This window comes from Lacerta agilis, chromosome 9 (genome assembly GCF_009819535.1).
Source record: "Lacerta agilis isolate rLacAgi1 chromosome 9, rLacAgi1.pri, whole genome shotgun sequence".
NCBI lineage: Eukaryota > Metazoa > Chordata > Lepidosauria > Squamata > Lacertidae > Lacerta > Lacerta agilis.
In genome coordinates, this window is record NC_046320.1 from 53,106,959 (window position 1) to 53,134,776 (window position 27,818).

At 44.2% G+C, this 27,818-nt stretch overlaps 1 protein-coding gene across 1 annotated transcript in view; it reads left to right on the plus strand.

Moving 5' to 3' along the window:
- The first annotated feature begins 287 nt into the window (after positions 1-287).
- Positions 288-27,818, plus strand: part of TACR3 (tachykinin receptor 3) — a 31,170-nt gene continuing 3,639 nt past the window's right edge. Inside the window, 4 exon segments of the mRNA XM_033160957.1 lie at positions 288-1,168; positions 10,679-10,867; positions 12,042-12,192; positions 27,119-27,315. Of these exon segments, the coding sequence (XP_033016848.1) occupies positions 687-1,168; positions 10,679-10,867; positions 12,042-12,192; positions 27,119-27,315 (1,019 nt within the window). The 5' untranslated portion in view covers positions 288-686.

Consider the following 27,818-nt stretch of genomic DNA (forward strand, 5'->3'; position numbering starts at 1 on the left):
ATTACTTTGTGCCCCTGGACTCTAGAAGCCAGAGGGCACGGAAGCTTCGTCCGCCTTGGGGGTCAGTCTTTCAACCTGCCCCCGCGGGAAGTTTTCATAACAGGTCTGACTTGGTATAAGGCAGCTTCCTATGTTTCCTAAACGCGGCTGAGCTGGAAGTATCGCGGTCTGAGGTCATGCACCTTCTCCTCCGTATAACTCCGGAGCCTCCCATTACCTAAGCGCAGACTCCGTTTCTGCCGCCGTTCAGTCCATAGTAGATCTGATCCGTAGCCACTTCATCGTCGACGACCGCTTGAAGCGCAAGCCGTTGGCCAAAGCTCGCCAAGGGGAGGGATCGCGCGGCGGATGGAAAGGTGGGGAGGGGGAGTGAGAGAGCTCTCCCTAGCCTATGAAGCCGAGCAGCTTCGACACCGGATTCACAGACGCCTATAAAAGTGGCGCCGGCAGCGGAGCGCTCCCCCTTTCCAAACAGCATTCCTGAGCAACCCAGAGAAGCGCGCTGAGGAGCGCACTTGGAGACGTCGCGGATCCTCAAGCGGCTTTGCCCCCACAGCCGCGGGGCTGTTGCTTCCAGGCGCGCGCCCCATCCCCTCTCCTTCCTTGCGCCTTCCTTCCCGGGCTCTCCAGAGTGGAGGGGCGCAAGGCGCGCGGTTTCTCTGCCAGGGAAGGCGCTGAGGGGTGAGATGACTTCGGTCCCCGCGGCCAACTGGAGCGGTGGCGGCGGCGCTGGCGCTGGCGCTGGCGCTGGCGCGGAGCTGGGCATCTGGAATGAGAGTGCGTCCCCGACGGCTGGGAACTGGTCGGCGGCTTCGTTCCCGCTGGCGCCCGCGGCCAACTTCTCCAACCGCTTCGTGCAGCCGTCGTGGTGCATCGCGCTGTGGTCCTTGGCTTACGGCGCCGTGGTGGCCGTAGCCGTGTTCGGCAACGTGGTGGTGATCTGGATCATCCTGGCGCACAAGCGCATGAGGACGGTCACCAACTACTTCCTGGTCAACTTGGCTTTCTCCGACGCCTCCGTGGCCGCTTTCAACACGCTCGTCAATTTCATCTACGCGCTCCATGGAGACTGGTACTTCGGAGAGGCCTATTGCCGCTTCCAGAACTTCTTCCCTATCACCGCCGTCTTCGCCAGCATCTACTCCATGACCGTCATCGCGGTGGACAGGTGAGGAAGGGGCGGGCGGGCGGGAGAAGCGAGGAGAAGGCAGGTGGGAGAGGTGGGCGCGCCCCTTCGGAACCTCCTTCGCTCGCTTGGTTTGGGTGTCACTGCTCAGCTCGAGTCCCCGCGAAAATCTTGTTCTCCCCCCTCCCTTCCCTTCCCTCCCCCCGCCCTTTTTTCTCTTTTTCTGCACGGTAAAGCGATTGTGGTGTAGCCTATATCTTACCAGCATCTTTGAAAGTTAACATAACAATTGGTGGACCAAAAGTCCGGTGTTGTAAGTGCGCCTGGCCACGTGTTTCTAGGCTCTCCTAAGCGGGGAACTACTGGGTCTTTTTTTCCCTCCCAGGATCTGATATTCGGAGGTTTACTACGCCTGTCCATGGAGGCTCCACTCCACTTTATCTCGGCTTTTAGTCATCGCTACTACCTACGTCCATCACTTACCCTTTTGTCCATTCCCGGCTCCCCTCCGCCGCAGTACACACTCCTATCAAGCTTGTGAACAGTACTAGGTCAGCTATAATCCTGTAGTAAAAGTGTATTTATTTTCGCGTTTTCTTTCTTAAGCCTGATTATCCCCTCCCTTTCCCGGCCCTTTTCATTAGCCTCGCGGCCAGGCGATCCAATCTGCGCAAGCCGTTCAAATCTCCCTCTTCTCTGTATTCTTACGATTATAACTATTTTAGCAGCAGTCATAAGGGAAGAACCATCTCTTCAGAGACAGTGGGAGGAGTTGTTTTTGCCCTGCATTTTAGAAAGCTGCATTTTAGAAATTGTGTTTTCTGTTGCCTCCGTCATTGCAACTGTTGAGGTTAATTGATCGCTTCCTGCTATTTTTCTCCCTTTTTTTGTCAATGAGCTACTTGTGGCTCTGGGCGGGCTAGTGGGAGTGTCTAGGGCGGCCGTGGAACGTTCTAACAAGCGCGCGAGTCTCCTTTGGATACGTTCGGAGGGTTCCGCTCATGAATGAGCTTTGCTTGGGTGGATGGGAGCGTGCTTGAGAGAGCCATCACCGCTTGTCTTTCATTTTGTGCTGTTGTGGGTTCAGAGTTGCTGCCATTTACTGCGTAAAGGACACAAACCTCGGTTTCTCAGAGAGTCCGAAGCAGCAGGGCACCGATCCCTTGTTTTATTGCTTGATTTCTTTTTCTTTTTTGTAAATGAGAGTTTTGAAAAATCAAATGAGTTCTGGAGAGCTACTCTACTTCCAAAGATGGCGAAATGCTTGGGAAACGAGCCTGTTTATTGGGCAATGAGGGGTGCATTCTGTGCATGCTCAGAGGCGGGATCTCCTGATTACTCCAAGAATGTCCCACGGATGGGTGTTAGAATTAATTCATTATCTGATGCAAGCAAAAACAGGCTGTGATCATTCACTAATGAGGGCATGCATTCTGTGTATACACATGCTCAGAGGAAAACTATTTTTATTGGTCAGTATCCAATTAAAATAAAAAAATAGCAGATCCTTGATATATTTTCAGTATTCAGTAAGTTTCTTTTTTCATGCATTTATTTATTTATTTATTTATTTATTTATTTATTTATTTTGCTAGTGCTCCATAAAAGGCCAGTCACTTGGGTGCTATTCTTCTTTGGCCAATGAGTCATTGCTGAGCCTGCCGAGATCAGGCTAAGGTTTACCATAGTGAAAACTTTTCTCTCCTCCTCAAGGAGCTATTATCTCCAGTCCAAACAAAAGCTCAGAAAACCTTCTCTGCGTGGGATCAGCAATGGTACACTTGGACGAAGTGCAATAATAGCTCTTCAGATAATTGCTTGGCTGGCTCCCCGCAGGACTTGTCCCGAGCAGCTGAACATAAAAGAGACCAAGCAGGAGACATAGTTGGTGTGAGACCTCAGCAAGGCAGCTCTCAGCTCCATTTGGCACATGACATTGTTGCATTGGGCCCAATCCAACAACATGGCAGTAAACTTTGGTTCACTATAGCATAGGGCAGCCTTCTTCAACACAGTGCCCTCAAGATATTCTGGACTACAACTTCAGTCAGCCTCAACCAGAATGACTAATGGTGAGGGATGTTGTAGTTACAACATAAGAAGAATCATAGAAGGGTACCAAGAGTCATCTAGTCCAACGTCCTGCAATGCAGAGCCCATCTAGTCCAACATCTTCTCATTGTGACCAGCTACATAGATGCCTATGGGAAGCCCTGCAAGCAATGTAGCAGCATGTTCTCCACTCGTGATTTGAAGCAACTGGTATTCAGAGACATACATCCACAGTGGAGGGAGAGTATAGCCATCATGGCTAGTGGTCTTAATCATAATAACTTCCTTTTCTTTCTGAAGGACAGGGATGAGTGTGAGTCCTTATTTAGCCAGAACAGTGCCATCCACATATCAGGAAGCTTGGGGAAGGACAAAATAAATTTAGGAGTGTGGGAAATATCCTAAGGAGAAAGAGAGTAAAAAATGCTCAGCCCAATGTGGACTGGGCATGCTCAGTGGGCCCAGAAAAGTGGGACATAATGGAGTATCCAGGGACAGGGCATGGGAAAATGGGGCCATGAACAGGAACACTCCACACTGCAACCTTTCATTGGAGGTCCCAAATAACTTCTTATTGTTTGTGATGCCCAGACGGAGACTTGCAAACACACAATATATGAATATAAATGTCCATAGTTTTTCTCTCGCATTCTGTGGCCTTTGAAGCTCACTGTTTACACGTTTCCTTCCATATGTGTATGAACGTGTGTGTGTCTAACTATATAATGTGTGTACACATTCTGCCAACTAACTTAATGCATCTGATGAAACGTTCTGTTGCCCATGAAAGCATCATAAAACCACAGGGCTCTTTGCTGATTTGACTGTAACTGGCTAACATGGTTCCCACAGGCAATTTGGGTGGATTTTGTGGCACAGGTTAGGTTGCTATCAGTCCACATATTGCACACTGCTTAAAGACGATTGTAATTGAGTAGACTGTAAATGGTTGGAAATAAATAAATACTCTTCTAAAGGTGAGAAGGAGTTGTCCTGGGTTGGTTCTCACATGTCTAACAGATTGCTTCTTCCTTGAACTGCATATACTAGTCACTCCTTGGTACAGCAACCAAGGCATATGACAGGGGTCCCCAAACTAAGGCCTGGGGGCCTGATGCAGCCCAATCGCCTTCTAAATCTGGCCCGCAGACAGTCCGGAAATCAGCGTGTTTTTACATGAGTAGAATGTGCGCTTTTATTTAAAATGCATCTCTGGGTTATTTGTGGGGCATAGGAATTCTGCATATATATTTTTCAAAATATAGTCTGGCCCCCCACAAGGTCTGAGGGACAGCGGACCGGCCCCCTGCTGAAAAAGTTTGCTGATCCCTGGCATACAATCTAAAGGCACATCCACACTTTCACTTGATCTCTATTTTTATTGTATTGTGTACTGATTAACTCCCACGGGTCTGGTAGCTTTTCTTGGTGTTCTGCTGCTGTGCCTTGCAAAAGGTGGATCTCACCTGCTGAATCAGATCTGATCAGATGCACAGGAAATCTGAAGAGAGATTTTGCTGAACCGAGTTTCAGTTCAGCGGGTCAGATTGGGTTTTCTCAAGGCACAGCGACAGAACAAGAAAAGCTCTCAGACCTAAGGGAATTAATTAGTACACAGTACAATCAAAATGCAGATCAAGTGAAAGTGTGAATGAGTGCTAACTCATTCTGTAAATCTTAGCCACTAGCACAGATGGATTAGAATCCTGATAATCCAAGATTTCATTTTTTAAAAATGTTGGGGGGGGGTCTGTTTAAAAGGAGTGAGGGGTGGTGTTTGCCAGATCTCACTAAATTCCACAACTGCAAGAGACTGAGAAAATCTGTGCTATATATCTCCCCTCTGTGATTTGTCATCTACCAAGCTCATATGTGATTTGCAAAGCATCTAAATGTGATCCTCTGTCTTTTGATGGTTCATTTGCATTAGGAAACCAAAACAGCTGTAGCTTTGTTGTTTTTGGTCATAAGTGCATGAAATTTGAAGAAGTGGCAGTCTCCCAAGAGGAGAGAAACCATGCCAACTTTCAGACAGGTAGCATAGCACCAACGTTTTATTGTGATAGCCACCGTTAATGTTTGATTCCCCACCCCCTCAGGCACTGTGATTGCAGAATGTTTGGTAAGATTCTAGCTATGGGTTGGAAGCTAGAGTTGTACGTGAGCAAAGTCCTCCTTTTCTCCTCACACTGACATTCATGTTAAATGGTGTTGTAATTAATAATTAATTACAATTAATTAATGATTACTAATTACAACACTTTGGAGACAGGCTACTAGGGCTTTCTCACAGAGCGTTTTTCAGCTCTAGAGCACTCTGGGGTGCTCCAAATCATTCTGGGTGGGCCTGACTTGCTCCAGAGCAATCCACAACTGATTTGGTTGAATTGATTGCAAAGCCATAGCATTTATTGGAACCCACAGAACAGATGGCTGTTTGCTTATGTTGTGGTGTGTGTGTGTGGCTTCACAACAGTTTCTCCCATTTGCAATGTGCCCCCAAAGGTTGGTGGCCTCTGCCTTAATGGTGTTCCAAACTACACTGCCTGCTTCTCCTATCTAGGAGATAGAATCAGCAAACCCCCCCCCCCCACCATCCCTTCCCACCACCTAACCTTGACTAGATGAAACCATAGGTTCAAACTAGCTTTTCAAATGCTATGTGTTGTTAAGCAAGATCTTCTTTTCATTAAAGTAGCAAATGAACCAATCTTTCTATTTTTCCTACTTCACAAAAAGCCCGAGAAGCTTAATTGAGTTGGAGACAATAGCGCACTGTGATCACTATGAAGAATGCTAAGTATTTTTTATTATTATTACTGCTGTTATTTTGCAAGCGGATCATTTCCCCATATCCTGGACATCCACGAAGCTTGGAGTATGGCATTAATATTTATCAGCAATAATTGCCACTTACTTCCCCCCCCCCCAAGCCACTGAAAGGAGCAAAATGTTATGAAGGATTCCATTGGCAGTTCGTCCATGTACTAATAGCAAATATGAGGACATGGTGCACAGGGTATCAAAATTCTTCTGCAAATAAATCTAATTTCCATATGAGTGGGAGCTTAATGTTTCTGGCATTAAAGCAAAGAGAACAAGGCTAAAAGCAATGAGCCATGTGGATCACCATGGCCAAAATGGATCAGGAAAAGGTCTTGAGCGAGATCCATTGAAATGGAAGGTGGATATGTGTCACTTTGTGCAATGCCAGCTGCAGGTTTGAAGGGGTATCCTCCTACTAGACTCATTCCTGAATCTGTAGGACATCCAGGAGGTGGGGTTGGAGGGTCAAGACTCCATGCATCAGCACTGGTGGCCACATGCTTGAGGTGGTAGACAATTTTGTCTACCTGGGTTCCACCATAACCAGCATCCCTTCCATCAACAGTGACCTGGACAAGTGTACAGTGGTACCTCTGGTTAAGTAATTAATTCATTCTGGAGGTCCGTTCTTAACCTGAAGCACCACTTTAGCTAATGGGATCTCCCGCTGCCACTGCACCGCCAGAGCACGATTTCTGTTCTTATCCTGAAGCAAAGTTGTTAACCTGAAGCGTTATTTCTGGGTTAGCGGAGTTCTTAACCTGAAGCGTATGTAACCTGAAGCGTATGTAAACTGAGGTACCACTGTATTGGCAAGGCAGCTACAGCAATGGCTAGCCTCTCCAAAACAGTATGGGAGAATGTGATGCTAACATGCAATATCACGGTGAAGATCTACCAGGCTTGCATGTTGAGCACGCTGCTTTATGGAAGTGGGTCATGGGGCAACTTATTGTTGGAGATTCATTCCCCGTGTGCAGTCATGGGTTTATTGTCTATCACATGACTGGGTATGTGTGTTGATTCCACAGAATGGGAAGTGACGGAAGACAAGATGTTTTGTCTTACTGTGTTCTGTGAAGTGGGACTATTGTCCTTTGTTCTTTCTCTTTGCTGTCCGATGCTAGAGAGAGAGGGAGTCATGTTGAAGTGCTCCGTGTTTTTTTATAAGTAAATAAAGTAGATTAGCCAAAATGCTGAGTTGCCGAGTTCTGTTACGCAACTGCGCAAACCTCTAAGTGTGCTGATGTCTTCTGGCATTAGTCGCTGTGATGCTTTTGAAGCTCCTGAACAATCGCCCAGGAGGAAGGGAACATGCCAGTCGGGCATGTGTCTCTGCCAAGGTTCTACTTGTGTGTAGGACATCCTGACACTTATAACTGCCAGGAGCAATGCCTCAACACTTTCCACATGTGCTGTGTCAGGAAGCTTTTGGGCATCACATGGCAGGACAGAGTCTCAAATAAAGATGTTGTCTCCCAAACAAACATCCCCAGCATGCTCACACTCTTGTCTCGGCAACATCTATGCTGGCTTGGTCATGTCCACAAAATGAAAGATGGGAGGATCTCCAAGGACATGCTCTATGGGGACCTGGCTTCAGGCACCGGGCTCATTGGCGCACCAACTCTGCACTGCAGAGAGGTCTGCAAACATGACATGATGGCTAGCAAGATAATCCCCACTGCGTGAGAATCCCTTGCAGACGACCACAGCACCTGGAGACAGACAGTCAGTTTGTGCACCTGTACAGTGACCAGAGGAGGAATAACTGCTGGGAGGAGCGCAGAGAGAAGAAATGCCATGGTGCAACTGCAGCAGCAAAACAGGGTGCCTTCATCTGCCGCAGCTGCAACAAAACATGTCTCTCCCATATCAGTCTCTACAGCCACAGCAGGCACTGTAACCTTTGGTCTGATTTAGCAGTAAAGCACAGGTTTTTCCAGGGAAAAGGCTGCAGGGCAAATGAAGCTGCATCAGCCCTACATTGACAAGCAGCAGCTCTCCAGGATAGCATGCAGAAGACCTTCCCAGTCCTATCCTAAGATGCCAAAGATTGAACATGGGATGTGTTGCATGCAGACCATGTGTTCTGCTACAGGCTACTTGCTGGGTGGAGAGGGTTGCCCATGCGTTTTTCTTCCAGATTTTTCTACTTCCTATACCTAAGTTAATGTACTTTTTTCTGAAATGACATCCAAGCCTCATACACTTGCACAGTTTTATGTCCTGTGGGTATGCTGGGACTGAAACAATATAATTTCACAGATGTTCTTGATGTTTATATTGCTAAAACTGTGGGATACCTGAGCTGATTATTTCTCCTGGGTTTCCATAGAAAGTCATTGTCTTACAGTGTTTTCTGCAAATGTTATTTCCAAAGAGATGGGTACTAAAAGATTCTCTTTCTCAAATATGCCTTCTTAAAATATTTTTCTGTTTTTTTTACAAACACCATTTTATGGACTATTTGTTTTATTTCTCTCTCGCGTACACACTGCAACTCACAACAAAGTTCTCCCCTGCCACTCTTTACAGTAATGAGTCTGTGGAACTTTTGTTTTCTGCTACCTAATAAGAATAGGAATCTTAATTTGCCAGTTTAAGTCACTGACTGGTAGAGGCAAACAGAGATTGTGTGTGCTTGGGGCATGTGTGTTTCCGACCGCTCCTTAAGTACACAGAACAACTTCCTTGATGCATCAGCAACAGAATGTTGAAATAACCATCTATCCAATTAAAGCACAAGTCCCAAATGTGTATCATCTCATCCAAACGAAATGCTTGTTCACCCATGTGTCTCAAATAACTCACTCGTGAAGTAATCAGGGCTGAAATCTTTCTTTGTTACCTGTCTTATAGCACAGTTTGCAATGCAAGGTTACTTCACAAACAGGAATGTACAAAAGTGATAATATTCCCTAGGGTAAGAAAACAGAGGGGCTGCATTGCAAAAAAATAAATAAAATAAAATATTTTTTTTAAAAAATTGCTATTTGCCTAGTGCCCTGTGATGAGCTAGAGTTGCTAGAGGTCAGCACCCTCTCATTCATTGCTACTTCCATCTCCTGGGCAGGGAAAGAGAGAATCAGCAACCCACACCAGGTTCTCATTTGCACACACTTATGAGGTGGGTGCATCGTGCCTAGCAATGGGGTGGGGTGGGGTGAAACAAGATAGGAAAAGGCTTCCCATAGGATTGCAAGTAGCTTCCTTACACCAGGTGAGAGACAATTGGTCTATCTAGCCCAATCTTGTCCATCCTGAGTGACAGCTGTTTTTCAGGGTCTTGGGCAGAGGTGATGGAAATGGACCCATCACCTGAACCCCTTTTAACTGGAGATGCTAGGAACTGAACTGGCAACTCTCCACCTGCAAAGCCTGGGCTACATTCCCTCCTCTGGAGAAACACAGACCCCATTAGAAGCTGTTCAACATCTTTTCCAGGACTGATTCTTTGGACCAATTGGACAAATTTCCAATGAATGGGCAAGCCTTGGTCCCAGTCCCAACTGCACCAGCATTGCAAACTGATAGGTTTCCCTTAATTTAACTGTATAAAAATCTGAAATTTTGCTCACCTCATCTTTTTTTTAAAAAAATGTCCCAGTAGATTCTAGAATGGACATTGAATAGACATTCAGCTCTGTTAGAGTTTGATTAGGGTAACAGCTGTTTATTATACAATCCTACAACAGGCGGTTCTATGTGCTCTGGCAAGTCTAGCCAGATAGGCGGGTACTTGTGATTACAAACACAGAACCAGTTACCATCCTTTGAACTATCATGATCTACCCCATATATATTTACAAGGTAATATGGAGAATAATACAGCTTGTTCCATCGCTTAGATTTAGTGCCCCACCAACACCAGTTCTGCTGTCAACAGCAACGTAGACAAGAGCGAATGCACAAAAGGGCCTTGGTGCTTTATGAACATCATAAAAAATGATACATAAAAACACTAAAAACGAACTGGAATAAAAATCTGCCTGTTGCGCAAATGTTCAGAGGTAATGAAAAAAAAAAGGAAGAAAGGCATCTTGATCTTGAAATAGGAAACGGGGAAGTTACCGTGTGATGCCAAAAGAAAAGAAAGAAAAGAATGTTAAGAAAAGAAGTTCCCTCTTCCCAGGGACCTCTAGCAATCGTATGGGCATTGGTACACCCACTGTACATTGGTGGGTGTGATTTGAGCCATCTTCCACCTCCATTTCTTTTTTTGTGAGAGAGGGATGATTACATGAGTCAGGCATATACACATACATTCCAATGAATGGAGCAGCTGTGTCACGCATGACCCTATGGACATGTCTGTAGGGAGCATGCTGGGGCTTCTGCTGAGTCAAGAGGATCCAGTCCCAGGCAATGTCAAGGCAAGACATAATCACTCCTCTGCAGAGGAAATGGAAAGAGGAAAGGCCATAACAATGAATCAAATTGGCGACTTACTGGGAAGTTCCTCTGTGGGTTATTACTTTAGGCTTATGGAAGCCTTCAGTTATTTATCTTCTGCCTTGCGGCACTGTAGCCATCCTATTGCCCAACCATTGAGGAGTGGCGAGAGACATCGCAAGGGAGTCATTTTCATTTCCTGCATTGTGTTGTATGAAAGAGAAAGCAGTCGCACCATTCCTGATTTTGTAACGTTTTCTACCGATTTTGTTTCCACAGATATATGGCCATCATTGACCCCTTGAAACCTAGACTGTCCGCCACAGCTACGAAAGTGGTAATTGCAAGCATATGGATTCTGGCATTCCTGCTTGCCTTGCCACAGTGCCTCTTTTCCAAGACGAATGTGATGCCCGCAAGGACTCTGTGCTACGTTTCGTGGCCAGGCGGCATGAAACAGCGATTTACGTAAGTCACGCTTTAAATGGCAATGCACTTTTGCATGCTTTGCTGTTGTTGTGTGGGCCTCCTAAGAGAATAGCCTATTGTGCTGGACCAAACCAAAGATTGCGTAGCTTATAGCTTGAATTAATAGTGAAAGTCCTTAGTGCAGAGGTGGGGGTAAAGGAGGAAAACGAGTGGCCTTCCTTCAACATTTCTGTTGCCATGGATGCAATGTCAGCTGGGAAGTTGGCTCCAGCAACCACAGGCCTTCATCAGAAGATCTCGGGTGTCAAGAAGGAGCTCCTATAGGATCAAACATGTCCATAGATCATAGGTGGGCAAACAGTTGCCCTAGGTCCATACCCAACCCTAGGCAACCCTTAGCCACCTTTCAACAGCTCTGGAAGCTCAGACCGCTGACAAGAGTAATCTGTCCCTGGCAGCCTTGTGGGAAGGTGGGGAGAAAATGCTTCAGATGTGCTTTAAAGGTGCACGCCAGCTTCCTTGGCCAGTAACATGAGATGAGCACCGCAATCCCAGAGTCGGACACGACTGGACCTAATGGTCAGGGGTCCCTTAACCTTTACTTTTACCTCTGTTTTTTTTTTTTTCAAATAATATTTATTGTATTTTCAAAAAAAGAAAAAGAAAAATAGACATCTACAAATACACACTAACAAGAACAAACAACTTAACACAATAAAAAAAACAAGAAAAACATCAAAAAATAAACACAAAAAGAAAAATACATCATCGTACTAAAAATAACTCCATTCTCTTATCATCTTTTACGGACTTCCTCCTGTTTCCCCTTATTTGCTTCCCCTTATTTACTTTTACCTCTGACCAAGGAAAAGGAAGCTAACAGCCAGGGTCACTCCCTGGGAAGGCAGGTGAGTAGGTATGGCTGAGGGCAGACCAAGGTTGGTGGTGCAGTGCCCCATTCACCCAAATGGACCAACCTCCCCTATCTTGGATGGAAGTTCTTTTCCCTTTCTTGTTCCCTTCACACAAGATGAAGGGATTCTGTGTGTGAAAAAGAAATTAGTATACTATTCCTAATGTTGAATGGGCACACTGCCCATGTTTCCCCATCCTTCAAATGAAGCCTGGTTGTTTTTTACCAATACAACCAGATGCTTAACTTCTGAAAGGTCCTTCTCCAAGAATGCATCAGCTCAGTGCTGCTCTCTTGCAGGTACCACGTCATTGTCATCGCCCTTGTCTATTGTTTTCCACTGCTTGTCATGGGTATCACTTACACAATCGTTGGAATTACCCTTTGGGGCGGAGAGATCCCTGGCGATACATCTGACAAATATCACGAGCAGCTGAAAGCCAAGAGGAAGGTAATGTACCACTAATTCTTGCTTGGTTACTACAGGATTAATTCCTGTAGCTTTATGGTTCTGATTGCCTGTTTTGTAATGCGCACTCCAATGGTGCAGACAGCACAGTAGGCGTGAGGTCATGGGGTGCAGGAGAAGCATCCATCTTCAGGCCAGAGGGCTGAAACTCTCCTTCTCCCCAAAGGAAGTGGGAACATAGAAGAGGTGGTCAGGACACTGAGGCCCAGAAACTCCCAGCTCTCCTTGGTGTGACCACCGATGTGAAAAGGTATCGCTGCCTTGCTGCTCCAAGGACCAGCACAGGACAGTGAAGAAGAAGAAGAGTTTGGATTTGATATCCCGCTTTTCACTACCCGAAGGAGTCTCAAAGCGGCTAACATTCTCCTTTCCCTTCCTCCCCCACAACAAACACTCTGTGAGGTGAGTGGGGCTGAGAGACTTCAGAGAAGTGTTACTAGCCCAAGGTGCATGTGGAGGAGTGGAGACACGAACCCGGTCCCCCAGATTACGAGTCTACCACTTTTAACCACTACACCACACTGGCTCTCCAGTGATAGAGAATGCATGGCTTTTGCACTGCCTTGTCCTTTATCCCTTGGGATATTTAATAATGCAAAACGTGTGATGGGATGGCTCCATGCTGTGGGTTTCCTATTTCCTTCTTTCTGCTGCTCTGTGTTGGCTGCTGCTTGAAGGAATGGGGAACATAGAGAGGAAGGCTGTGTACATGCCATGCATTTAAAAGCACCTTTTAAAGCCCAACAGCTGTGCCACAGCATTCTGCACTAGCCACAGTTTCTGGACCAACCTCCAAGGCAGCCCTACATAAAACAAACTGCAGTAACCCGCCCTTAGTATTATCAGTGCAGGATCATTGTAGATAAATGGTCTCTGTCCAGTAACTGCTGCAGTTGGTGTGTCACATTTTTAGGCATCTTAAGCCCTACGCTGGTAAGTGGGAAAGTAGGAGATGATAGATGATAGATAGATAGATGATAGATAGATAGATAGATAGATAGATGATAGACAGACAGATAGATGGTGTGTGTGTGTGTGTGTGTGTGTGTGTGTGTGTGTGTTTATACTAATAGCTAAACTGAACAGCCTAGCTCTAATAAATCCACTATGATAACAGAATGTCAGTATCCCATCTTCTCTGCTGTTGATTCTGACTTTGCTATGGCTTAAAAAATAAATGTTCTAAGCACTAATGAAAGAGCTCCCAATGGCCTTGGTTAAAATGATGATGCCATTATCAACCTGACATTATCATCCATGACATTAATGAAGTCCTGCTTCTCCCTGATTAAGCAGGTGCTGCCTTTTGCATAATGTATGGCCTTCAATGTTTGGCTGATGGGTTTCCCACCTCCTTTTTATTTATTTTTTGGTCACACTGGAAGGAACCATGGCACTTTCAATTTCAGGTGTGACTGTTAGCATCTTTTCTGATTGCACAGGCATTTGAGGACCGGCTAGAGGACAGTGTGTGCCTGTTTTCAGGGGGAAGCTGTTAAAACGTACAGTATCTGCCTCTCCATCTTGTTGTTTTAATAAAAATATTCTTACCAGCTGTCAACATCTGAGATGAGGGAGAATACAATCTAAAATAAATGTGTGGCCTGCATTGGCTGTATCTAAGTTCCTGGCATCTCTACAAAAGGTTCTGGAGCAAGTGGTCGCAGACCAGATCTAGATGCTCTTGGAAGAAGCTGGCTTTCTAGATCCATTTCAATTGGGGTTTAGGCCTGGTTTTGGCACAGAAACTGCCTTGGTCACCCTGTATGACTACCTCTGTCAAGAGAGAGACAAGGGAAACATGTCCCTGTTAATTCTTTTCAACCTCTCAGCAGCTTTTGATACCATCAACTAGGAGTGGGTGGCTCTGCTTTGCAGTGGTTCTAGTCCTACTTGGATGGTCACTCCCAGAGGGTGTTACTTGGGGAGTGCTTTTCAGCTCTGTGGAACCTTCAATGTGGGGTTCTGCGGGGCTCAATCCTACCCCCTATGTTGTTTAATATCTACATGAAACTGCTGGGCAGGGTTATCCGGAGGTTTGGAGTATGTTGTCAGCGGTATGCCAATGACACTCAGCTGTATTTCTCCTTTACATCTGTTCTACAGGTGAGGCAGTGGAAGTGCTGGACCAGTATGAGAGCCAACAAACTGAAGCTCAATCCAGATAAGACTGAGGGTGGGTTAGTGGGTGGTTCCTCAGGCCAGATGGCTGGGAGGTCACCTGCTCTGGATGGGGTTATGCTGCCCCTGAAGGAGCAGTTTCATAGCTTGGGGGTACTCTTGGATCCCATGCTGTTACCTGAGGCTCAGGTGGCCTCAGTGGCCTGGAGTGCCTTCCAGCAGCTTCAGCTGATGGCCCAGCTACACCCCTATATGGACAGGGATAGCCTAACTACTGTTGTCTATGCTCTGGTAACCTCAAGGTTACCAGATGCAATGCGTTATACGTAGGGCAGCCTTTGAAGATGTTTCAGAAACTTCAGCTGTTGCAGAATTCAGTGGCCAGGTTGCTCACCAGAGCAAGACGGTTTGAGCGTATTACACCAATCCTGGTCCAACTGCACTGGCTACCAATTAGTTTCCAGGCCCAATTTAAAGTGTTGGTTTTGACCTATAAAGCCTTAAACGGCTCAGGACCACAATACCTCAAGGACCACCTTTTCCCATATGAACCTACCCAGACCCTGAGATCATCTTCTGAGGCCCTTCTTTGTGTACCTTCTCCTCAAGAGGTCAGGAGGATGGCTCCACATCTGTGGTTCCCTGTCTGTGGAATGCTCTCCCCAGGGAAGTTCACCTGGCGCCTTCATTATACACCTTTACGTGCCAGGCAAAGTTCTTAACCTGAAGCGTTATTTCTGGGTTAGCGGTGTATGTAACCTGAAGCGTATGTAACCTGAAGCGTATGTAACCTGAGGTACCACTGTAATAGTAATAATAATAATAATAATAATAATAATAATAATAATAATAATACAGGGTGTGCAAAGAGGAATTGGGTCACACCAGTATTCCTGTGCCTAGCGCCTATTGGGAGGGGACTGGATGAGCCATTTTACTACCTCCTTTTCATTTTGTCAGTGAAACTAAGAGGGTTGAGAATGCAGAGTATAGGATTAACTGCAAGACAAGACATGGGAGAACCTGTAAATTCCAGCTTCTCCAGTCTTAAGTCCAGTTCTTAAACCCTCGTGAAAATTCAGTAGCATTTTAGAGTGATATTGACATATTCACCCATTCCCTACTTCAGAATCCCAGTCAGATGGATTACTTACTGTTTTTCTGATTGCATTTTTATCCTGCCTTTCCTCCAAGGAGTCCAAGGTAGTACACATAATTTTCATCCTCCTCATTTTGTCCTCACAACAACCCTGTGAGGTAAGTTAGGCTGAGAGAATTTGACTGACCCAAGGTCACCCAGTGAGCTTTATAGCCAAGTGGGAATTTGAACCCTGGTCTCCCAGGTCCTGGGGTTTATCTACACTTGCCTTTTCTCTGTGCTTCCCAGGCATGGTCCACGCTTCAAATCTCTGCGTCTGAGCACTTTTTCTTTTGCTCCAGAGCTTTCCCCATGAAGATCTACTCTTTAAAGCTGAATTGGAGCAAACAGGAATCCATAGAAAACCCAAATTACCAGTTTTGCACTTCAGCTTTAAAGAGCAGGTTTATTTTTGCAGGAAATGCTTTGGGGCAGGGAGGGGAAAGCACTTAGACATGGAGCTTCAGAGCTCAGACCTGTGCCTGGAAAAAATTGGGCAAGATGTATGTGTGGATAAGCCCTTAATCTGACACTCTAACCACTACATCACATTGTCTCCTGGCTTCTGAGCACAACGAGCACATTTCTCCGGGTCAGGCACCACCTCTTCCAACAGCAGTGGCAGTTTGAACTAAGGCCTCTCAAGGAGAGAGGTGAGCAAAGGGCTGTCCTACTCCCCTCCCCAAGCACCCCTCAGTCTGTGAGTTTAGCTGCCACTATAGCAATTCAAGCCATGAGTGACAGCTTACCTAGAATTCACATCTCTGCTCCTCCCATTGCAGTGGTGGCTGCAGTGCTGATGAAGGGTTGCCGGTGGGCAGCGTTTGATGGACTCATTTTTATGTGCCAAATTAATTTCTGCTCTAGTAACTGAGATTGCTGGAGCATCGAGCACCTTGTGCAAAACAGATGCTCACTCCTTCATCCTAGAACTATTTCAGCAGAAGTTTTTCTGATGTTTGATGCCAGCTTAATTGCGTGCAAAATTTAGCTGCAACCTTCTGCTGTTTAAGAGTGGGCAAATGTCATATCTGAGAGGCAGAAACCTACTTTGGTAACTGAATGTCAAAGCTATCCATATTGCATTGATACAAAACATTTGGAGCACATCTTCAAAAGTTTAAGCTTGACCCAAAAGCTCAAATTCAGATATACAATTTGAAAACCATTTTGATACCAAAATTCTCTTGTAGTTACCCACATACAAGTTAGAATTTTTCAATGAAATTACACATTTCTCAGATTACTGATGTGGGATCCCCAACACATTAGATGTGTGATCCCCAACACATTGCCCACAGACATTGTACCTGCTAAAATAAAATGTGACTTTTTGCTCTCACTTTTCATTTGGGGAGTAGGGGTTGGAGCAATAAGGACATAAAAGCTGCCTTATACCAAACTAGAACATTGGTTCATCTAGCTCAATATAGTCTACACTGACTGGCAGTGGGTCTCCAAGTTTTCAGACAAGGAGACTTCCCCAGTCCTATCTGCAGGTATCAGAGATTAAACCAAGGACCTTCTGTATGCAAAGCAGGTGCTCTACCACTCAATTATGGTCCTTCTCCCCCAGCAAGACTTGTTTTCTCTGTTCATGTTTTTGGTCTTTTATTTGTTTGGGGGGTATTTATAATGTGTTGCTTGTTTTGCAGTGGGTGGGTGGGTTTTTAGCATCATCAGTGTCTCTCTTGTGATGCCAAGAGGTTGCCTATATGTGCCCCTGGACTCAGAATGGTTGGAAACCTATGCAGTAAATCAACACTCATTTGTCCAAAAGAGCAGATCACTATGCTTAATACTGAATCACAAGGAATGAGAGAGAGAGAGAGAGAGAGAGAGAGAGAGAGAGAGAGAGAGAGAGAGAGAGAGAGAGAGAGAAATCAAAACTGGCTAAATATATGCTGAAAGTACCATTCTGGAATGCTACGTTTAGGTCATTAGCATGGTCTGTAAAGAGTGAGAATGGGAACACCATGTACCATGTCATCCATTAAAAAGCTTCCCATTAACTTCAGCTTATAGGATAAATGCTATAATGAAACAACAACCAAATTCTTTACAAGGCAATTTTCTAGGTTTGTGCCACCATCTCCTTTTCTGTTAGCAAAAGACCTTCTGCTGCTAAGGATCTGACAAAGGTCTGGTGGTGGTGATAAAGTGAGAAATCACTTGCTGTGCCAGACACTGTAAAGAACAAGTGTAGAAGAAAATTTATTTGAAAGCGATACTCGGAACAAAGAAATCTCTAAGCATGCAATCCTGCATATGTATGTCCTGTTGAACACATCGTAATGCACTTTGTGCTAAGCCCAATCCTGATATGTGATGCAGAATAACATGGTGGATGGTTTCAAAAGCTCCTGTAAGGTGTGGGAGAATGATCAGGGGAGCACTTCCATTGCCCAAATCACTCACCAAGACTATTGCCATTCCATAGCTGCACCTAAAGCCAGACTGAGATGGATTTAAGAATGAACTGGAGCACCACCTTAAGGCTTTTAAGAATCACTCCTTCCTTCAAGGAGGCATGAATCACCTCCAAGGTCCAAACACCCTACCCTGATCTCACTGATTTAGCCAGCCAGGGCAGGGAAGCAAACAGGTGGAGGGCTTCATTGCTTGCTCCCCTGCTTTAGAAGTCCCACCAGAAAACAAGGAAGCTGGCACAAGTCATGTGATGACAGAGACAAGCTAAAAGTGCAGACCAAGAGTGCTTTTCTACTCTAGTTGCCCCTTCATAGTTGTCTGAAGAAGACTTATAAAGTTCATTGGCTTGCCTTGAGCAAACCACTGGTTCAGATCATAGAGCCAAACCATGGTTTACCGCAAGCCGGTGGGTTCCCAGAGAAGATATTGTGGCTGCTTTGTTCCCCCTCTGGTTCTGCTGCTGCTGCTATGCTACTCTGAAGAGAAGCCATAGTTTGGCTTAGCATGTCATCCAAATTCGGGCTCACAGTTTGTCTCCTCCAGAAAAACCACAAGCTGTAAATCCATGAACAAAGCTTTGGTTACTACTCATGGTTTGTGTGGAGCGAGACAAACCATAAACCCATATTTACCTCAGGCAGCAAAATCTCTTTTGGCTGGCTCCGGTGATCAGCAGTGCTGCCAACAGTCATCACATATGCTGGGAAGGGCGGGGTATAAATAAAAATTTATTATTATTATTGGGAGTGTTTTCTGCACCTCTAGTTGAGCAGATTCTAGAATTCTGGATGCAATGAGTTTTTCCTCCTTTCAGTAGCCTAGCACTGGCAATAGAGGAGACCCCAACACAGGACTTGCTTTTGCTCACAGATTCTTCTGTCCAGATCAGAGCTTGGATTTATAATAATCACCTGCCTCTCCATTTCTTGTTCCAAACATCTGGAAAGAAAGAGCATTTCCCCCCAGAAATCTCATCTATATTCTCACAGGCATCTCTAATTTGAATTAAGCCTGTTAACGCCAACTTTCCTGCCACTGCATATTATTTATTTAGCCATCCTACTACTAAAGGCAATGAAACACATTTCCTTGCACTCTGCTAACAGAATAGCAATTAATTCAATTTCCAGCTCTTAATTTAACATTAAAATTGGGGGGTCAAAAGGTCTGATAATATCAAACTTGGTAATAAATGGATTAGATGCATAGCAATGCAGATATGCTCCCACACCTTGACTTTCCCTGTGATTCATTCAAACCAAATGACTTCTCTCAAAGAACAGAGGCCTCTTTCAAATAAACAGTATTTTATTATTATTTTTAATGGGGTTCTCTTATCAATATTGACAATTGCTTCATGCAGCTCAGAACCAAACTAGAGGTGGCATCATTCGTGCAATTGATAGTGGGCAGAATATTAATTAGGCTGTGGGAGCTGAGTCTCAAGTATCCCTGCATCCATCTTATTTTCAAATAGAAAAAGATAGGTGTTCCTCTGCCATTAGCCTTTGCAAGCATCCAGTATTTCATTCTGGGCCATCAATTCCAGTTTCCATGCAAAGTTTACTGCAGTTGTTAAAAGGCAACTCCAAAGGACAAAGAAATAGTTTGTTGCTGAGGTGCTTGAAAAACTTGATAGCATTGCAATTTTGTTGTACCGGTAATCCTCTTGAGACCAGTGCCAGATTTATATATAAGCTAAACAAGCTGTAGCTTAGGGCCCCACTCTCTTGGAGGGGCCCAAAAAAATGTAAAGGGGGAAAAACTGGATGTACGTTTCCAAAATAAAAGATAAAAAAACAAATAAAATAAAACCTACATACAGCAAAAGTGTTTTGTGTTGTGTAGGCTCCTATGATGTAAGTAAAGGGCCCTGCCTGCTAGCCTGCTCCCTAAAATATCACTAGTTTGCTCGTTTCTATATATAGGGTGCCTACATTCTGCATGTGCAAATGGCTTTAGATACCTATTAAGTCCATAAATTACCATATAGCATATATTCAACACAAAAAACAGTGACAATTTGTTGTTGACAAAGGACAGCTGGACATATAAAGGGCCCCATTACCTTCAGTAGCTTAGGGCCTCATCAAACCTAAATCTGGCCCTGCTTGAGACCAAGACCCCTTTAATAAGGATAGTGGGAGGGTTTGTGGTGGTTGCTCTTAGCTTTGCCCATTATTATGCTAAGAACAGAGAATTGTGTTCTGTGACATAAGAACATAAAAAGAGGCTGCTGGATCAAACCAATGGCCTATTTAGTCCAGCATCCTGTTCTCACAGTTGCCCGTGGGAAGCCTGCAAGCAGGACATGAGGGCAACCCCACCTGTGATTCCCAGTAACTGCGATTCAGGTGCATATACTGCCCCTGACAGTGGAGGCAGGACATAGCCGTCATGGCTAGTAGCCACTGAAATATATTTCCCCATATGTGCTCCTGTTTTATTCTTCCACAAGAATGCCATGTCAGGGGTGTCAAACAACGTTCTCCAATGCAAAGCATGCATCCCATCTATATTCCAGGCAAATGAAGAAGCCTTGGGTATTCTTCAGGGATCTATGTAACACAATGCCCTTACTAGGACAAAGGGAACTACTTGCCAATCACTGGCATTGTGTGTAGGCTCCTCTTCCTCTACCTCCTCATTCCCCGCAAATTAGAAACTGGACGTCATGGAGCTGGAAGGTGGGCAATATGTGGTACTTGGTCTAATTTCATCTAAGGAAGAGGGGTGTCAGGGAGAAAGGGAGGGAGGGAGGGAGTGGCAGAAAGAGAGAGAAAGGGGGCATCCTTTTGGTTCTGGATCTGCCCTTTCTTGCCATGGGAATGACCTCCAAGGGAATGTGACACTCAATAGAAAAGAAGGTCTCTCACCTCTGCCAAGATGCATGTTGTGTCTGCACTAAGCATTTTAAACAATATCATGGCACTTTAAATGATCATGGCTTCACCCAAAGCACCTTTGTTAATGGAGCTGAGTTGATAGAGGGCTCCCTGGGCTACAATTCCCAGACTTCTCTGGGAAGAGGACTTGAGTGTTCAACCACTCTAGGAATTTTAGCTCCTCGCAATTCTTGGCACCTCTAACAACCTACAGTTTCCAGGAAGGGTAAATATTGATGGAAAGGTGCACACATTTATACACTTCAGATTTTCAAAGTGACACATCAGGTTGCTGGATCAAATTAAATAAATTATCTGCTGATTCCTTAGGATAAAGCAGAACTTTGGAGAAGCTGGTAAGAAACAGCCAGACTGATCACCAAGTGCTTGATCATATTGATTGATTGAAGCCATATGCCTGCCAGCTCAATGCAAGGAACAACCTAACCCACTGGGAACAGAAGTAATAGAGTGGAAAAATGCAATTTGCTGTGAAAATTACTGGATGATTTATGACAATATAATAATGTTGCCTGCAGTACTGGGTGCTGTTTTTCAGTCCACTAATGATGTCATACTATAGACAAGTCAGCATTTCTGGAACATAAGATGGATAAAAGGTTGAAAATGGGACAGTGGCATCAGAGCTGAGCTTAGAACAAAGTTTGAAGAGGCTGTTTGTTACCTGGTGTGGTCGTGTGTCCTACTCTGCAGAAGGCAGACTTCTCTTTTAAGAGCTGTCCACTTCAGGTCTAATTTAAAGATAAAGAACCCAAAACCAGCAGCTGGACTGCAGACTGAGCAGGCGCACAGTCCACCTGATCCCAGTCTTCCCCACTTTGGAGTTACAAAGGAGTGGAATCTTTAGCAGAGGAGTCACCACTTCCTAAGCCCTGCTAGGCTTGTCCAAGTCAAGGTGCAGCGTGGGTAAGATCACCCACCAATCTATTAGGAAGACCCCAGAGCCTGTGCCACAGAATTCATTTACAGATGATAATACAGACTTAATAAATCCCTGCTTGGCTAATTTTGTAGCTGACTATTGCCAGCTTTTGGAAGGATCTTAATGGAGCTAATTTAACAGCATTGTATAAAAGGATCTGGCAGATAACCCTAGTAGAAAAACTTACATAGCTAGAGGAAGTAAATGCAGAGAAATGTTTGCAGGAGACTGGTAGAAATTTATTGCTTATGCAAATATTTCAACCTGAGGAACCAGATGCCTCGCACCAGCAGAAGGCTATGGAATAGAGGAAGCATTCCTGTCTTCAGTACAGTGGGTTGGCGCTTTAAAGCTCTGAAGTTCTCCATTAGCAGATAGAGTCTGGAGGAGATACAGGTAGTCAGGAAACAGTGACTTAAAAGCTCCCAGTCTGCTCTGAACAAAAGTTGGAGCAAGTTGCTCACTTGGAGCTATCCATGGTCCTGATCAGCCTTGCTGCTTTCCCTGTGGGATCTAGCATTGGACAGCAACAGACCTCTCTCACACACTTTGGCGGTCCATAGGATTTCACCCTTAATTCAACATTTCCATATGTTTTTATGTATAACAGAAGGCTCGTTCACGTGTTACTTTGAACATAAGCACAATCTATCTCTATTGATGCACACACATGCTGATTTGTAGAGCTCAGCTAACGGACACACAGGTACACAAATTATACCCTCACAGAACACCCCTAGTGTTGCATAGCCACGCACTTTCTTCCTTCTTTCATCCCAACCTCTTCTATGTTGCTGTCACCACACAAAGTTGGCTCTTGGAGATATTGCCATAGACATCTTTGCCTTCCATTTTTCTTTACTTGCATGGTATTTCCTTTCAGTTATAATCCACCAGCTCCTGCAGCCATTGCATTTAGGTGCTGTCCTATACCCACTGACCTTGAAGTAGCCTCAGATTGCACCGCTAGTGGTGCAAAAAAGGGTGATGTGACATCATTGTGTTGGAAGACCCCGCTTTCCTCAAGGGGCAGGAAGGGTGGGAAAACTCATAATGCAATCCCATAAATGTTTAGTAATGCAAAACATGTGAGCAAAGCAAAGAGGAGGAAATGACATGGAGGCACTTGCTTTGGGGAGCAGCCATCCGTCAACTGTAATGCCTGTTTTGGGCCTAAACAAATAATTTGTTTTCAGTTTGTAAGTACTGAGCTCATGTTTCCTTCATCTCTTTTATGACTAGCAGTAGGAATGGGGAACCTATGTCACTCTAGGTTTTTTTTGGACCCCAGCTCCCTTCAGACCCAGCCAACATGGTCAGGGATGATGAAAGAGGGAGTCTTAACAACATCTAGAGAGGTACAGGTTTTCCTATTCCATTTTAGCAGCTTCAATCTGAAATGGACTTCAATGATAGGGAAAGAAGCCGTCCATGAACAAAAGCAAAATATTTTCTCTTTAAGTATATGCTGCCTACCATTTACAAGGAAATGTTCTTGTGTTGGGAGAAAATGCAATAAATAAATGCATACTGTTAAAATGTAGGTGGTAGTTATTGCAGTAAGAGGAGAGCTGGACTATAATTTTCTATATTCATGGGGCTAAAGTAGCACTGAGGAAAAGCACTAGTTTTATTCCTCCCAGAGTGCATTAATAAAACAGCTAGCATATTTGCAAAGCTTAAGCAGGATCTGGTATGGTTTCAAATTGGATGGGGGACTGTGTGTTGAGATTCCTGTCTTGCAGGGGCTTAGACTAGATGACCCTCGGGGTCCCTTCTAACAATTCTATGATTCTATCGTTCTAAGATGCTGTTTTCCAAATTCTCCAAATTCATAGCGGTGAGGCAATGATTTAGCTTGCCTTCAAACTTATTGTGTGGAAATACATTAATCATTGCAATTGCAGGAGCAATCAAAACAATAGAGACTCTTTTCAGTGGTTCCACCCCTGACTGCAGTCCTTTCAACACATTTATTTATTTTACCATGTCTTGTAACCATAGAATCATTTAAAATGTTAAAATCTAGAAGTACTATTTTCATCTTTGTACTGATGTTGTTTGACATTGCTGCTTTTAGTCTGTTTCATGCTGTTGCTGATTTTGTTTTGTTCTAATTTCATGGAGGTGCTTAAATTGCTTTAAACGATTTGTTGTTGCTGCTGCTGCTGCTGCTGCTGCTGTTGCAGAGCTGTCAACCTTCCTTTTTTGCATTGGGAAACGGCCATAGCTGTCAACTTTCCCTTTTTTTGCAATGGGAAACGGTCCTGGAATAAGGGAATTTCCCACAAAAAAGGGGGAAGTTGACAGCTATGTGCTGTTGTTGTTGTTGTTGTTGTTGTTGTTATTTACTGCAAACTACCTGGAGAGCATGTGTTGCTGAGCAGCATGTAAATATTACTGCTTAAGATGTGCAACTGCACTTCCAGATAAATATTTAAGCATGAATGTTTACATGGCTGACACATAGTAAGCCCTCAAAACCAAACTGTCCCACTATAACTAATTTTTCATGTCTTCATTGATGGGAACAACTATTTTTTTACCCTTTGGAAATTGCTGAGCCAAAGCTCCCCGTTGCCCCACCCCCAAAATTGCCTACTGCCAATTTTTTTTGACAAAAATAATACTCATCTGTATCTCTCTTTCCCTGCTGCAGTTGAAAATTGGGTGGAGTATGTGTTGATGGCATCACAGAGGGCGGACACATTTGGCCCAGTGGCCTTCAGTTGCTGGTGCCCAACTTCAGTGTTTCCCAACCTTGGTTCTCCAGCTGGTTTTTGACTACAACCCTGACCACTGGTCTTGCTAGCTAGGGATGGTGGAAGTTGTCGGTCGTCGAAAAACAGCTGGAAACCCAAGGTTGGGAAACACTGCTTTAGATGATCAAAAAGAATGTAAAAATTAATGAATGCATGGAGGTATCTAAATAAATGCAGTATAAATTCTTGGATGACTAGCACTACCAATTTCAATGGTGGGGGCAGGGAGTATCTTTGTTTTGTCAGTTCTGCATATAACAGAAGCAGATCTCTGAGTTTGCAGTGGCACAGGACAGGCGGGTTACAACACTGGGGAAAGCATTCAGTTAACAGTTATAAGAAGGCTTCCATCATCCACAAGCTGCCAGAAGACATGACCCATGGGAACAACAAGACATGAACAAACCCACTTTTGATGTTGTGTACCATGGCATTGTGGCTTCTTTGCTTTCAGGCATCATCCAAACAGAAACAGAGAGAAGCTGGGGCAGCAAAACAAATTAACACTGAAATAGGGAGCTGCCTTATACCAAATCAAAAGGTTGCTCTATTTAGCTAAGTATTGTCTACACTGACTGGCAGCAACTTTTGGGGTCCCACATAAAGCACATACCCAGTCTTACCTGGATATGCTGTGGATTAAGCCTGGGACCTTCCACCCCAAGGCAGATGCTCTTACCGTGGAGCTACAGTCATAACTTTTTTTAATAATATTTTTTTAATTAAATTTCCATTTTATAATATTTAAACACATCTTCATTTTCACTTTATCTCTTTTGCTCTTAAGAGCTAAGTACTCCCCTCCCTCCTACCTCATGGTTTTCAAAGTTAATATTATATCAAAGCATTTATACATTTTCCAATTTACATTACAGTCATTCCAAATGTCATAATTTTTTAGAATAAATATAAAAAGGTATTTCCAATTGTCTTTACAAGTCTTCTTACAACCCTTCTAGTGTTGTTAATTGCTTGCAATGTTCCGTCAAATATTGTATAAATTTACTCCAGTCTTTTTGGAATGCTTGATCGCGCTGGTTTCAGATTTTTCCGGTCAGCTTCACCAATTCCGCAATTCCGCCAAAGGCAAAAAGGAAAAGGTCGCTGTTCTTTCCTGAGGATGCCCATTGCTAAATCTCTGCATTTGTGGTTTTCTCTTCATTCAAAGAGTATTTAATCTTTCATTCTTGTTTAATGCACAACCTAGACTTTTTCTTTCTGTTCTACCCTTTGTGCTCTACTGAGAGCCTCTGGGCAAGGAATTCCATATTCTGTTTACGGTTATTACTTTGAAGTAGAGGGAAATGAATGAAGTTAAGTGTTCCCTATCTGACCATTCTCAAGAGGGTCCACTTCATCGCTTCATGTGTCAAGTCCTCTGTTTTATCCGTTCATACAGTCGCTGGCTTTTTGACCTGCTGACCCCTAAAGTGGCTAGACAACACACTTAAAAATAAAAAATAAAACTAAACCACACACAACAGCACAATGAAGATCAAGTAATGGGGGAAGTGGAAGGTGGTATTCATTATGTATTTGTGGTCCGTGAATCATAGAAGCGTCACAAGCCATTCAGCAGAGCCAGTGTGGTGTAGTGGTTAAGAGCAGTAGACTCGTAATCTGGGGAACTGGGTTCGTGTCTCCACTCCTCCACATGCAGCTGCTGGGTGACCTTGGGCTAGTCACACTTCTCTGAAGTCTCTCAGCCCCACTCACCTCACAGAGTGTTTGTTGTGGGGGAGGAAGGGAAAGGAGAATGTTAGCCGCTTTGAGACTCCTTCGGGTAGTGAAAAGCGGGATATCAAATCCAAACTCTTCAGCAAACCCAAATACAGATAGTTGCTTTTTCTAAATCACAGAGGTCACTAAATCAAGCACCTTGAGATTCAGATGTAAGTTCTGTGTGGGCAACTCCCTTCTCAAAAAACAATGTTTGCCACACCAGGGAGAAGGTGCCCTGCAGAAAAACAGCTGTGCTCACACTAAGCCTTGCAGGGACAGTAACTTGATGAAAACTAATTCAGTCTCTATCCTTTGGCCTGGTTCCCTACTGGAAGGCTCTGTGCTGGCGGGGAGGGGGGTGATGTTGGCACATGTTTGTCCCTGCTTAGTACTCTGCTTTGCCTCTTCCCATTATCATCCATATGTCCAGAATGTTGATAGATTTATCTCACATTCTAACAGCTGCAAATGGCCAACATTAATAATCTGGTATTGCATAGAATAAAAGACGTTCAGGAGCTTTTATGTCAAAGAGATTATTACATTGTGGTTTCTGCCTATTTCCTACATGGAAGTTTCTGATCAAATTCCAATTTAGTACAGGTGCCTATCTCTCTACCTATCTATCTATCTATCTCTGAATATGATGCACATGTCATATAATAAGACATATATGCTATCATTTGTGTGTTGTTATCCCACAAACATGATATACTATGGGCAACCCAGTCAGATGGGCAGGATTATTCTATTATTAGTGAGTTTCTTTTTTTGTTTTAGTGTTCTTGTATCGTGTGTGTGTCTGTGTGTGTTCCCTGTATTTTAGTTCTATTTAAAAAATAAAATTCCATGATTAAAAGACATTCACGTCCGTACAATTTTCCAAAACTCCTCTCCTTTTCTGCAGGTGGTTAAAATGATGATTGTTGTCGTCCTGACATTTGCAGTCTGCTGGTTGCCATACCACATTTATTTTATAGCTACTGGCATCTATGAGAACTTGGGCCGCTGGAAATACATTCAGCAAGTCTACTTAGCCACCTTCTGGCTTGCTATGAGCTCCACCATGTACAACCCGATCATCTACTGTTGCCTCAATAAACGGTAAGAATGCTTCAGAATTCCATAGAATCATAGAGTTGGAAGAGACCACAAGGGCCATCCAGTCCAACCCCCTGCTAAGCAGGAAACACCATCAAAGCATTCCTGACAGATGGCTGTCAAGCCTCTGCTTAAAGACCTCCAAAGAAGGAGACTCCACCACACTCCTTGGTAGCAAATTCCACTGCCGAACAGCTCTCACTGTCAGGAAGTTCTTCCTAATGTTTAGGTGGAATCTTCTTTCTTGTACTGTAGTTTGAATCCATTGCTCCATGTCCACTTCTCTGGAGCAGCAGAAAACAACCTTTCACCCTCCTCTATATGACATCCTTTTATATATTTGAACATGGCTATCATATCACCCCTTAACCTTCTCTTCTCCAGGCTAAACATACCCAGCTCCCTAAGCTGTTCCTCATAAGGCATTGTTTCCAGGCCTTTGACGTTTGAGGCTGTAATTTAGGAATAACCTGTTGGACAATTGTGGGAATTTTCATTTCACTTAT